The sequence below is a fragment of the Corylus avellana genome, chromosome ca4 (assembly GCF_901000735.1).
Source record: "Corylus avellana chromosome ca4, CavTom2PMs-1.0".
Classification (NCBI taxonomy): Eukaryota; Viridiplantae; Streptophyta; class Magnoliopsida; order Fagales; family Betulaceae; genus Corylus; species Corylus avellana.
This window is the reverse complement of record NC_081544.1, coordinates 33,053,163-33,067,785: the sequence shown is the minus strand read 5'-3', so window position 1 is coordinate 33,067,785 and position 14,623 is coordinate 33,053,163. Positions and strand designations below refer to the sequence as shown.

The 14,623-nt window shown below is 33.7% G+C and overlaps 2 protein-coding genes across 2 annotated transcripts; one reads left to right on the top strand and one right to left on the bottom strand.

The window, feature by feature from the left end:
* Positions 1 to 2,605: 2,605 nt before the first annotated feature.
* On the bottom strand, positions 2,606 to 4,902 carry LOC132179809 (CLAVATA3/ESR (CLE)-related protein 25-like). Its single transcript, XM_059592592.1, has 2 exons — positions 4,403 to 4,902; positions 2,606 to 3,049 (listed from the first exon to the last, which is right to left on the bottom strand). Exons 1-2 carry the CDS (start codon positions 4,690 to 4,692, stop codon positions 2,971 to 2,973), a joined length of 369 nt encoding a protein of 122 aa, XP_059448575.1. The 5' UTR covers positions 4,693 to 4,902; the 3' UTR covers positions 2,606 to 2,970.
* Positions 4,903 to 13,326: 8,424 nt separating this feature from the next.
* LOC132178444 (5-formyltetrahydrofolate cyclo-ligase, mitochondrial-like) lies at positions 13,327 to 14,150 on the top strand. The gene is made up of 2 exons (XM_059590883.1): positions 13,327 to 13,665; positions 13,954 to 14,150. Exons 1-2 carry the CDS (start codon positions 13,386 to 13,388, stop codon positions 14,148 to 14,150), a joined length of 477 nt encoding a protein of 158 aa, XP_059446866.1. The 5' UTR covers positions 13,327 to 13,385.
* Positions 14,151 to 14,623: the final 473 nt, after the last annotated feature.

Sequence of the window (14,623 nt, the reverse complement as noted above, 5' to 3'; positions counted from 1 at the left end):
TTTGACTGACAGAACAGTGATCACGTGCAACGCACGTGATCACTTTATGCGGTTTAGTGCCCAAAATACCCCCATCAACATTCCCACCCTCACTCACTCCCTAACCCAGATGCTCGGCTCAGTGTCCTCCGTCATTTGGTACCTCTGATTTCTTCTCCAAATGCTGATATATAGAGTGAAATTATGTTGATTTTCTTGGGTTCTGTTTGGTTGCTATGAAAATTCATGAAAATAAAAGAAAATAAAATGACATTTTAAGTGTAGGGATTGCATTTCAGAATTTTGATATGGTTTCCGATCTAAATTTTAGTTTTTGGTCCCGATTCGTGATTAATCGATGAATCAAAGCTTCAATTTTTCTTTTTCTTCTTCTTCTTATACCCTTTTAATTGTTACCAACGGGAACGTTTGATTTGTTTGGTATCCGAGAAGACAAAAGCATTCTCTTCTTTGAGTCTTACATAATGCTATGAGGCTCTGTTCTCATAGTGGGGAATCTGAAACAGAATATATCATTGATAAACCTAAAAAAATGTTAATTTGATTCAAATGAATGAAGTGTTTGTGAATATTGATTATTATGATGCATTTCATGCAGTTGAAAATTCAGAAGAGTTTTTTGAAGCTTCCAAGAAGGGGAATTTGATTCCTCTATACCGATGCAGATTCTCTAATCACCTAACTCCGGTGCTTGCATATCGGTGTTTGGTGAAGGAAGATGATAGAGATGCTCCAAGCTTTCTGTTTGAATCGGTTGAGCCTGGTTTGGGGGTTCCAGTATTGTGAGAGCACTTATAGTTGGGTTAGGGAGTGAGTGAGAGTGGGAATGTTGATGGGGGTATTTTGGGCACTAAACCGCATAAAGCGCACGTGATCACTATTCCGTCAGTCAAAGTGGCTTTGACTGACAGAATGCTTGAATTGCAAAAAATTGAAACTTTAGAAGGGTGGATTGCAAAAATTAAAACTTTGGAGGCGAAATTGCAAATCGCTGACAATTTTGGGGGGGGTAAACTGTAATTTTTCCAAAAAAAAAATTACTTTTTTTGGCCCTTGGGGTGGCCGGACCACCCCCAAGGGCCAAGGGGTGGCCAAAGGCCACCCCTGCATTTTTTTTTTTTTTTGCCACCCCTGCATTTTTTTTTTTAATTTATTGTTTTAATTTTGATTTAAAAATAAAACAAAATTTAATAATATAATATTAAGAGGAGCCTGCCATATTAGCTTTTAATAGGCAATATGTGAGAAAGTTATTGTATTCTAGCATTTCCCATCTCAATATCACTTCAACAAGTGCCAAGTCATCAAAAAAAAAAAAAAATCAAAAGACCCAACTAAGAGATTTACTGATTTAGACTGTGGGTGATCTAAACTCTTATCTCAAACTAGTAATGCTATAAACTTTTTATTTTTTATTTTTATAAAGTTTATATGAACTTTTAAAATTATCATTATATTGTAAATTAATCACTATTAAATTTTGATTCAATTATAATTTTAAAACCTATATCAACTTCAAATAAAAAAATTTGATAGCATTAGAAAGAAAAAAAAAAAATCTATCCCAAATTAGACCCAAACCTAACTCTTTCTATTTGGATAAGCGTGGAGCTAAAATGTCTACATTCTTTAGTAATAATACAATCTTCATTGACAAAAAACCAAAAAGGAAAAGGACAAAAAAAAAAAAAAAAAAAAAACAAAGGTCCTACAACATCCTAGTAAAGTAGCGCTGTCCCAAGGAGAGACGAGGTTGAAAGGTTCGAAATTGGCCAAAAAAGAGAGAGAGAGAAAAGGAAACGCATGAAATATACAAGTAATTAGCTTGGGCTTGATTTTGGTGGCAAAGTGAGGCCTTAAAGGAAGTCCAACACTTTCCAAGTTTGCCCATCTGTTGGGCTGGGCTCCAATTGAAACATTCGTGAGTTTTATCTTTATTGATGATGCCTATGGCTATGGAGTATGGACCATGATTTCTGTTTGGCTGTCTCACATCATCACATGCATCAAAAGCACCGGTTTGAATCTCTTTTTTTTTTTTTTTTTTTTTGCCCTTTTTCCAATTTTAGGAAAAAATCCCTCTCCCCCTCCATGAATCTCATTTACTTTGGGCCCAGCCTCTGCTTCTCAATCCATTCAAAACAGAGCAAGAAAGGTGAAAAGCAAATAAAAAGCTCCAGTGTGCCTCCTTTAAGTTTCACTTTGAACAGAATGACCGTATGGGCATGTGGAGGCTCCTTCTCTTTTCCTTTACATATTTTATTTTTTCTTTTTCCTTCTTCCTTTCGATTATTTGATTGCCACGAGACTAGAAGAATCTTCATGCAGTTTAACATGTTTGAATGGACCGAAGACCAAAACAGTCCACCACCTCCTCCACCAAAGAATCCACAGAAAAAAAATAAAAATAAAAAGACTTAAACGTACACAACCATACCTTTTTTTTTTTACAGGTGGAAGCCACCTTTAATGGGTGGGACTTGCTTTAGTTTTGGAACTCATCCCACCTCTTTTAAAGTAATTTGATGGGGGATTAATTAATTAAAAAAAAAACTCTGAACAAACCCAAAGCTTTAATTGCCAATTACCCAAACATGCCTTCAATTAATATTCCATAGATAAAGATTGGTGCATGCATGTACCCAGTACGCTCCCATGCACGCATATTGATATGGCTGCTAAAATCTCTCTTGGGTTCTGCTTCATCTTCCTTTTCTTCCCTATTTTTTTTTTCCCCTCTCATGATTAAAGAGGAGGTAAAACGAAATTAGTGGGGGGTTTTTTTGCAAAGGAAATATAGGCTGAATAATCTTCCTCTGGATTCTTTGAGCATATTTTTGTGTGGGACAAGCTTCCTTTTCTTTACTCCTCCCCCATAACAAACAAGAGTAAGTAAAATAAGAGTTGCATGCATGCGTGGATTCTTGATTACTTTCACTAAGAAATACATACAAGCTTGTGTCAATTTCTTCAATTTAGATTTCCTGGAGCTTTTTGAGCCGGTGATCCTTGGGTTCGACCAGGAGGTCGTCCAGAGTTCCCAGTTCTCCTGAAAAGAAGAGCAAAAAATGGAAGGATCATCGTCAAAATCGAATTGACAAGAACTATAGCCATGATTCTTGAAGCTCAACTTGTAAATTGGTTCCATTTGGAGCTATAAGCAAATTCAACATTATCCTCAGTAAGTGAGCTAAATATTTGAAATGAGAGGTAAATAATTGAGACAAGGTTTGAAGTAAAGTTGATACGAAAAACTTAGTATTTTGAAATTAGTTTTAGAAAGCAGATTTGCCAGCTTAATGATGTTAAGTAAGAGTACTTAGTTTATCATGAGAAACTCTGATACAGTAGAGAGCTCACCAATTGTGATAAAGGAAACAAAAAAGTGATAAGAAAGGCACCATGAAAAGCTTGAAGCTTTCACTTCATAGTTAGAGAATCAAATGAAATGTTTAATAACTTTGAATAATCATGATTAATTAGGGGATGGAATAAAGTGTGCAGGCAACCTTTCTTTTCCTTTTTGTGGTCTGGGGGTTAATATATATACTGTAACATATTTTAAAGGAACTTGTGAGCTTAAAGCAGCACCTCAATGTAACAGTCGAAGCATGGAATCCCCAGTTTATATTTTAAGCAACAAATCGAGATAAAAAGAAAAAAAAAGATATGCAAAAAGACAATTGAGGGAATAATTGCAGGCAGTTTAATATTACTCATGTCCCCAAAAAATGGCTCTCTTAGAAATTAAAAGCACAAATGTTAAGAAACAATTTTTAAATGCTTCCTCTCTACTTATATATATATTCCTTTATTGATTGCTTTTCCTTTTAAGTTGGAAAGTCATGAAAATTTATATCATACAAATATTTTGGAAAAAAAGGAAAATTTGAACTCGAGGGAGTAACGAACAAGTAAAAAAAAAATCTATAAATAGATTGTACTAATTGAAAAGGATCATTAATTACACAAAGCTTAGTAATAGATTGTGATAAAAAAAAATTCAATCACATCAATTTAGCAAATAAGTAAAGTTATTATGTACCTCTCACCTTAACTAAAGTTTCTATACTAATTTCACCGGGTCGTAAAAGAGCGACAAATGTGTCGGTTCATAATTAGTAAAATTTTGTGCATGTTGGTTCATAATTAGTAAAATTTTCCGTGCACGTGCCCCATACGTACCCGTAAATTTAAAAGAAAAAAAAAACTTGCTGACGTCAAAAAATATGAACACACATATATATGATTTAGACGGTAATTAATGGTAATTAATTATATGGTAATTAATTAATGATTTAGAAAATATAAACACAATACATAAACACACACACACACACATATATATATATATATATATATACCAATATATATATATATATTGGTAATTAATTATATGTACCTGTTATGTATAGGATCTGGTCCATTGGGAACTCTTCTTTTGCTCATGTAGTTGAAATCTAAGTCTGGATGGTCAAGGAGCTTGTCTCTACCCAAGATATCCGCATGCTTGAAATTTCCTACGGAGTGAGAAGTACTCGTAGAAGTTGGAGCGCCCATCTTTCCTCTTCCACTCGCCTGAATATTAACCAAGAAAAGAAAAATAACCCCCGCCAATGCAAGTGCTCCAAACAAGACCTTGAAATGCAAGGAACTACGACGACGACGACTACTACTACTACTTCCACCCATCCTTTATATATATATATATGGATATTTAATTTATTTCTGTGGGAGAAGATGCCTTGTACTTGAAGGGACACAGATCAAGGAAAAAACAGAACAACAGTAGTACTATGGTTAATTGCACATGATGAGTGTGGTCTACAAAAGAAGTGGAGGAAATTAAGGAGAGAAGGGGGAGGTGAGAGGTGGGTGATGTCTGCAGGGGAAAAATTTTTCTTGGGGTTGGGGGGTGGAGCGGTTTTACTTCATGGGGGGGGTTGGTTTTCACTTTCACTGCTATAGGTAGGATGGGATTCTGTTGCACTTTCTCGAACCTAGAGAGAGAGAGAGAGAGAGAGCTTAGCTGGTTTCGAACGTGACATGGGGGGAGAACCTCTTTGCTTTATGCTGAGAAGGTCCCAATACTAGTCTTCTTTTGCTTTGATTTGTGTATTTTCATGCAGCAGCGCTACGATACCAGAGACCCTCATCTATGCACATCCTTTACGTACTGTACAACAGGGTGAAAAGGAAAAAATATCGTGTTGCCCGCAGTTTCATGAAATCTCCATGCCACTAGGGGATTTTATAAAAAAATTAAAAAAAGAAAAAGAAAAAAAGAATCCAACATGTGTGTGCGTAATAAGCTATGTAAGACTGAGTGCTCAATATCCACGTCGGAACTTTGAGGATGAAATCACTTTAACAAGTTCATTATCATTTTAGGACAAACAAATAAAAAAAAGTTTTAAAACATATATATACATACACACATGCAGCCTGCTCAAATCTAGATGATGAATTACACTTTTAAAACACAAAATCAACGAGAGAAATTGAAGCTTTGAGATTAAGGTGAAGGCAATCACAAGAGTTGTCTTCCACACAACTGTTAGATTCAAGCAATTTTGGGACTTGTTCTGCAAAATAATCAGAACCCAAGTTCAAGGAAATGAAAAAGGGAGAAAAAGTTAAAAAAAAAGAATTTGAGTGGAGGGGAAAAAAGGGTTTTACTCGGCTTACAGAAACATGTTTCCAATAATGCGTTTTAAGGCCATGCTTTGTCCTTTCTTGGAATGTGATGACAGTACTCCTCATGTAAGATGTGTCTCTTTAATCCTTATTACCTTTAATCCCTATTATCAAAATCTTATCTGATTGATCGATTAAGAAAGTTGATGCAACAGCAATATATATATATCAAGTTGAGGGATTTCAAATCTATCTGAGCTTGTTGCAGCATAATATACAAGTGCATTTTCAAAATTGTTGTCAATAGGATTAAATCCTTTTTTTGCTTGGGCTTGTATAAAAACAAATTTAAATTCTGGAGCCGCTAAGAAACTATCATAGCAATTAACCGATAGAGTTGGCAATTTTTGATACGAACACGACTCAAAATTAGCAAGTACTTATAGTTTAGTATAATAGGATTTGGGTCAAACCGGGATATAACCCGATTAGAGACAATTAATAAACGGATTAATTTTCTTAACCTGCAATTGAGCCACATAACTTGTAGAAATTTTAATTAGAAATTTTTTTTATCTACTTCTCATACTATTAATAATTAATGTTCAATTCATGCTTAGTGAGGAGGCTTTATCATGTTATTTGTTAGAATCTAAAGTTATTTTCTTTATTGCTATGTGTTTGTTTTAATTAGATATTGCGCTGGAAAGTTGGATTATTTTTATTATAGATAATTGAATATTTGTTATTAAATAGGGTAAAATGAGTCGTGTTGGGGTCAACTCAATATGATTTGTTTATTAAACAAATTATATATGCGGGCTGTGTCATGTTACCCATTTAGTTAAACGGATTGTTTGACCTATTTAATTAAATTGGTCGAATTATGGTTGATTTATACAATTGTATCGATACGACACACACCTAACCCATGAACTGAATTGCAATCCCTATGAACTAAAGTACAACCTGTTGGTGCTTTGAAGGTTAATCTAATGAAGGTTTATGAAATTGTCATGTGAAAGTTTCTAAAGGTTAAATGATTCAGAGAATGCATCTTATCTGCCAAGTTTTTTTTGTTAGTATATATTAAGGATTTGAATAGTTTCTTTCAAGGGACAGAAGATTGAAACAAGGTGATCCTATGATCCATTATCTTTTTTTGCTGACAATGATAGCTTTCTTTGATCTAATGAATTGCGTGGTGGCTAAAGAAAAATTCAAGTTTTAGTGGAGATGTTAGAAAGAGAAGATCTCTCACATTTATCTTATAGATGACCTGATTTTCTGCAAGGGAAATGTAAGTTTCGTCACCTAATTAAATATTTTCCCACGGTCTCTATTTGTTTAAGGAAATGTAAAGGCTTTTCCCCAAACGCTAAAGATTGAGATATTATGCAATATCTTAAGTGTTGTAGAGTACAATGACTCTAATATGGGTTGTTCATTTAAAATGAACGGGCCATAAACTATCACGTCATCTAAAAAAAATTACATATGAAAACCTCATATCTTTGTCCATCGCCGCCTCTCCCTCTACTCCTTTGCTACCTCGTTACCACTGTTGAGCGCTTATCTTGTTAGCTACCTCCCTCATCATTGGTTTGTCGCGAGAACTGGTCAAACTACTCTCGGTAGTCAAAGAGGGCCCACTAGCTTATGGGGGTGGCCAAACCATCCATTTTGGCCACTTGAGATGGTTCAATCACAACCAACTTCAATGGTTCTAATTCACTTACTGCCGCTCCCCTCTGTCCCTCCATACACGAGTTCGATCTCCATATCCCAATCCCTCCTCAGCTCCTCCACCCCCTCTCCTCTTGCCTATTCTTCCTCCACGCCTCCCCTCTCCATGACTGAACTATCAACATGCACCCCGAGTATCGCGCATATACTAGTTCCTGCCTCCTCCAAATCCTTCGATCCTAAATCCATGATATCTATATCACTCAACATCAACATTTGTATATAATATATACTCACTTTGGCAGACTTTTGATTCATATTTGAAAATCACTACTAAAGATATAGCTTTTGTTTGTTTTACTAATTATATATTTATCATTACCAAATGTTGCAATGGCATGCATGTTAATGCAATATTCACAGCATATTGAAATTATGCTATGATGCCACATAAGACACGTCATACTTACTACTTGTTTAAAATTTAAATTATGTCTGAAAAAGAAAATACAAAAGTAAAAGAAAAAAAAAAAATGTTAGTGGATGTGGTGGCCACCCTCTCCACAAAGGAGGGGTAAAGGTTGCAACCACCCTTCCTCTGCCATGGATGGAGATAGTGGCTGCAACCCTCCTCTCCACCAAGGAGGGGTGGGGTCCGTGGAGACCCCACCACTCCATTGTGAAGGGGTAGGGTCACCTCTACAGTTTTACTTCAATAATTTTTTTCATTTTTTATTTTAACTTTTATTATATTTTAGGGCATGACATTCAATTTGTATGTGTGACATTTGTGACTTGAATTAGGCTATTATTCAATTAGTAATTTAGACAGAAAATGTGACAAGATAATAATAAACTTGAGAATGTATTATTCATTTTATAGAAAACGAAGTAGCTATTTTAAATAATTTGAATGCATAGGATATAATTATTAATTTTCCCAAAAGAAAAATGCATTGGTAATACTATTGTACTAATTAACATGCGTGGAAGCCTTCTAGAGCATCTTTAGCAAGAATTTTCATTTTAACTACTCAAAATACAATTTTTTTTCATTTTAGTTATTAGTTTTCCACTACACATTCCAACAGAAAATATATTTTAATTATTTACTCTAATTAAATATTATTTTCCATTATTATTTTGTTATTTTTTATCATTTCATTTTCTTCTCCCATAAAGAGAGAGAAAAGATAAAAAAATATAAAAAAATATTACTTAAAAATTGTTACAATAAACTTTCATATTTGAAAGTTTAATGTAGCAATTGTTGAAAAAAGTTCTATTTTACAATGACTGTTTGAGCAAGAAAATAAGGCATAGTGACTAAATTTAGTTAAAAAACTAATTTACAAGAACTGCTGGAGATGCTCTCAAACAGGGACGGAGCTAGGAAATCTTATGGGAGGGGGCCAACCAAAATTTTTTTTTTCGGTTCTTTAGAATTTTTTTATTAAAAAAATTTATTTTGGTTATTTTTTATGAACTAAAGACTACCGTAAGGGTCAAAAAAAAGTGAGCATTTGAAAATAAGGGCAAAGAAATGGACATTTGAAAGTAAGGACCAAAAATAAAAAAACTTAATGGGCATGGCCCAAAAAAATTAAGAATATGGCCAAAAGTTTTTATTGGATATGACCAAAAAATCTAAAAATAGGGCCAAATTTTTTTTGGGAGGATGACTAAAATTAAAACATTACAATACTTTTTTTTTTTTTTTACTTATATTTTTTTTCCTTATTTTGGGGGGGACCATGGCCTACCCCGGTCCCCCCCTCCCTCCGTCTCTGCTCTCAAAGCCAACCAAATTGATATTCTTAAGATGAATTTATGAATTTCTCATTTTTCTACTTTTTTCCCTGTTAGAGTATTATATAGCATGCTATAGATTACGGTTTATACAAATCTAAGCTATCATGGTTTTGTATAAGATTGTGGGCAAAACTTGTTTTTGTTTTAATTAAGTTACCATATATATTTGAATTACCAAATTCTTATATGTACCTCTTATCCTAATAGCAAAAAACACAAGTCCTTATAATAATATGGATTTAACTTGAGTCCAATTCTAGTTGGAATTGTGACACGTGCCCCTTGTGTCCTGTTATAATTAGACACATGTCCCATTCTTAACGAGTCAAATTTCAATTAGAACTAAACCAAGCTAAATCTAAAAACATATAGTATCTAGAGAGTTTTTATATATAGTGGTGGACATAGGCTTTTAAGAACAACCACCACAAATCTCTATATATATAATCATTGTCTCCTAGTATCTTGTTTAAATATTACATTATTTTTCTCTTTAATTAATTATATTTTATCATCCGCCTTGATCAAATGAGAAGCCGCCACATAGATGGCACATAAAGATTCTACCACATGGTTGATATGAAATTTCAAACATAAGGTACAGGTAATTAAATTTGTAGTTTAGAAATCCGGACGGCCATGCATATGGTCCACCAATTTATGCCCTAATCACTTGAACCACTCGATCTTTTTTTTTTTTTTTTTAATCAACAAAGGAAACGGGGAAAGGGTTTCGAGTTGCAGCTACTATTGTAATATGTCTCTGTACTCTTTGGAATTTGAGGATGTGATCGATCTTGAGAGGATCATATATATATATATATATATATATATATATATGAGCACGAATAGACTCAAGCCTAGCTAGAAGCTGGTTCCATTGCAGTATAAGGCCGGCATTATTTAGGGGAATATAGGGTGCCTTACTCTAAAAAGAGCAAGCATATGGCACATTTTGTGTTATCCACAATCTCTATGAATCTCACTGTACAAACACATAAAAGTTTTTATGTATTGGAGAATCCTATGCTTTTACTCTAATAGCTTCTCCTTTAAGGTTCATCTATTATATATATATACAATTTATTTTTACTCTACCTTTCACTACAATGATGGCTTCGAATGCCTTTTGCCTAATTAGTGCATGTTTGGAATTTTAAATAAAAATATTAACAAACAACTCAAATCAAACAATTCTTACAAGGGTGGAAGCACATGTTTTAGTACTGTTAATGCGTAGATTGTTATTGAAATGCGCATTATTAGTGTGGATTTTGGCACCATTTGGCAACCCTTTTCCTATCTCTTCAACACTATTCATCCTTCATTTTTTTCCAAAAAAATATAAATATTAGAACATTCTTACTTTTTGTCTGCATCAACTAAAATAACAAAAGAAAAAAGGTTTGCCAAAACACTTCCTAGCTTAGAAGTGAGGAGGCTGCATGCAGTTGATTGTTCTAAGAAGGCTTTGATAATTAGTGTTGGAAGGAAGCTTTGATAATAATTCGGGAATGGAATCCATTCTGAGAATGGGTTTGAGTTGTACAAACACTCCAGTTGGAAGCCACGTTAATTAAGCTAATTAATTAAGCAAGAAGAAGGGGTCATGTCCGTGTAATTTGATTTTCCGTATCTTTGAGGATTTGCTTTGAAAAGCTTTCCCGGCCGCTGTAGCCGGAATGAATTAATGCGTAGGACATGCAGACAGTAAATCAGCCGTGGCTTTAAGGAGGGATATTATAATTTTGGAGTGGAACAAAAAGCATGGGCGAACTAGTTCGAATATCTCCTCTGTCGATCATTATTCGGTCATATCACGACCTCTCGCCATCATGATTCAATAGTTGCCGTAGCTCCCACATCTTTTTTTTTGCTAATTTGTTACCTGCTTTTTTGACTACTTGTATAGTTCTCACTCACAATATAGAAAATATGTACGTACACTGATTCCTATTTTTAAGTTTTTTTTTTTTAATTATTTTTTTTTATTTTTTTTTTGATAATTAGTGATATAACACGCTGATACAATAACCATATGAACGCTAGGGTGAAAAGAGGATAAAAGGTTTATAAAAATCTATCAGAGATTTGACAGAACCATCTCTGATACATTTCTTTTAAGTAGGATGTTTCAAGTCTCCAACCACCATTTCACTTTGACAACTGTCATTCATTCATGTTAGTGATTGAGTCAACTTAGATGAGTTCATGTGGTTTCTCCATTTGGATGTGAATTTTCTGTTATTAAGTTGTTAAAATTTTATAAAATTTAAGTAAATTAAGAAAAGAGGGTTGTGATGTTCACTTGTTATGAACTGTTTAAGATGTGGAGCAAGTGAATCCACATCTCTCTTTTCTTAATCTAAAGTAATAAGGAATTCAACCCTTTTTATTTTACCTAGACGTTTTTCTCTCTCTCTCTTGTGTGTATATGTATAAGTACTTGAACTATAAAAACTTTATAAATAAATGGATGTGTTAATTTGATTAAAAGACATTAAAGAGAAATACAGAACAGAATTGTCATATGTCCAAAGGCTCCATTCTTTCAGGAGCTGTTGATATCTATCTAAATATGCCTTCTACGAGAAAGATTTAAGAAGAAAATTATTGTGTCTAGAAACGAGCCAAGCACTTTATTATATACATATGCTTCTTCAGTAAGGGCTAGCTAGGAGCATGAATGATTAACCACAAAAAGTGCATTCCTTTGCACCTAAATTCACTCTCTATTGGCTTCCGTGGTATAGAATCGTCACTTAGAAGATGTTGATCATCTGTTATTCCTGCCTGAATATGAAATCATATCTTGCGAGTGGTGGGAACATTTCTCAAAGTTGTCTGTACGAATCCTTAAAGAAGATGATATTGATATTTATATTTAGTTATATATATTATATATATATACCATTGGTACGTAGGTCACCTCTATATATATATATATATACTCCACTCTCTTTGTCTTTGCCCATGATACTTCAAGCAAGCTTGCCTAATATAATAATGTGCTTCATGGGATAAACTAGTTTTGGAGTGATATAGCATGTTTTATGCACTTTTTTTAAAAAAAATAATAATTGTGTTTGTCAATGTTTTTTAAAGGGTTTTTTTTTTTCTTTTCTTTTTTTAAGTGTATGATGTGACATAAAGGTCAAATTAATTTTGAATATTTTGTAATTTGAATTGTTTGTAAAATTTAAAGAGAAAACAAGCATGTATAGTTTAGGTAGATTAAGATGAAACCAACGATTGTAACCTTTGCCCATTATATATATATATATATATATGGCAATTGCCTTCTTTGTAGTGTGCAAAATATTTATTTCATTAACTTTATATTTGGAGAGATTTGATTAAGTTATGATTTTTTCTTTTTTCTTTTTTTCCAATTGAATTTTGAAGTAAGTAATCAATGGAATCTCTTTGGTTAAAAACTCACATTATTAATTAGGGGGTACTTGTTAATTAAGTGGATGTTGAGACGACAGCACATATGTAGGATTCATCTGAAGCTATGTTGCAACTTGCAAGCATAAATGGCGCGCAGTGTATATTACTTGAATTAAAATATTAAATTACTAACCATAATTCTTTCTTTATATATTTATAGTTGAAGTGGGCTATCTTAATTATTTAATATGCCAGACAATGTTGGCGCCCACAGGTTTAAGATTAAGAGGGTATATTAAAACTGCACTTTGTGAGAGAGGAAAAGGAAGACCTGAAGCCTGCAAATTCTGCCTATATTCTAATGTAATTTGGTACCATCGATCACTTGTATATTGGGCTCGTTTCATTTATCCAAAAAAATTTAGAAATTGATCGTGGACCATTGAAGACCCTTTTGGCAGCGAGCCACCTCCAACCACCCCTCCTTGGGTGGGCTTGTGGTCACCCTTTAATTTTATTTTTAATTTTTTAAATTAAATTAATAAAAAATTAATATTTTAATTAAGTAAAATTGTGCATTTTGAATGACACGACTATTAAAAATTTTGACAGCAGAAATTTTATTATCATTTTAATTAATTTAGGGAGTAAATTTTTCAAAAATAAAAAATAAAAAATTTTTAAATTTTGGAGAGTTGATATGGACTTATTATACATTTTCCCTTAAAATAAATATTTGAATTTTTTGTTTAACATATTAAAAAAAACAAAATAGAAAGAAAAACAAAGAGAGGAACCATCGCCTCATATCCATCAGCTCGAGCTACTCCCAACGAACTCACATAAGGCGCGAAGCAATGTATTGTCAATGTAGAGCAAAGGCAGGTAGGCTAATGATGTGCAGTGCGAAGGAGGTGGTGCTGCTCACCCAGGCGCGCACGTTAGCTTCACCCACCACGGCGTTATCGCGTCCCTCTAACGTACGCCCGTCACCGGATCCTAACCGCTCTCTCGTAACCTTGACCACGACCAACGATCCTCTCGAGGTCGAAGCCATATTTCAGCAAAAGCGGTCGCTTCGCTCCAAAATACGCAAGGAGCTCAAGAACATGGACCCAATCCGGAGATCCGAAGAAGGTTCAAAATTTTAACTATCATCTCTGTTACCCAAATGACTCTGAGCTGTTTGTATGTTTGTCTGTGTGAGAATTCACATTCTTCAGTGTTTGCAATTTGAATTTGTTTTGATCGTTTTATAAGAAAATGATTGTATTTATTGTGTTTAATTGGTAAACTGAAAACAAAAAACAAAAAACAGAAAGGGAAAAAGATTAATGGGGGGCATGAGTTTCTAGGCCTAGGGGAGTCCAATAGAAATTCTGTACCCTTGTATTTACTTTATGGTATATTTGATTTCATTTTCAGATAATGCAATTCAGAGTATTGTTTTGGGAGCTCCGTGGTTCAAGGCTAGTAAGAGTTTTTGTGCTTATATAAGCTGTGCCGCTTTACGAGAAGTGGATACGTCAAGAATTGTCTCAGAGGTTTTATCCAAACCAATCGAAGGTTTGTTTTGCATTGCATTTTCAATGGTTGACATTTGGCAATGGTATGTGAGATGATATTCCAATGGATTTCAGATTCTATTTTTCAAGAGTAGGCTGAGTACCAGTCAAGCTCTTTGTTTAGATTTTTCAAAATGTTATTTTAAGGACGTTGTATTCCAACTTAAACAGATGCATACCAGAACTAATTTTGCAAAAAGAGACTGGTTTGGTTAATGTATGCATACTTCCAGAGATTTTTGTTAAATCAACACTTATGTCAAAAGCTTAAGCTAATAGAAAATGATAAATTTAATTATTTAATTAATATTCTAACCATCATCATTTTCATATGTGGGCTCAAACTTCACTTCAATAAGTGAAACCCAATATTTAGAATATTCAATTAAAATGAGAGCTGAATTACAGATATAGATTAGAATTTATGACCTTTGTTCTAATATCATGTTAAACCATAAGTTTGTCTAAAAAACTTACGCTGGTGGGGAAGAACTCGATTTAATCATTTAATTAATATTCTAACCATTCTT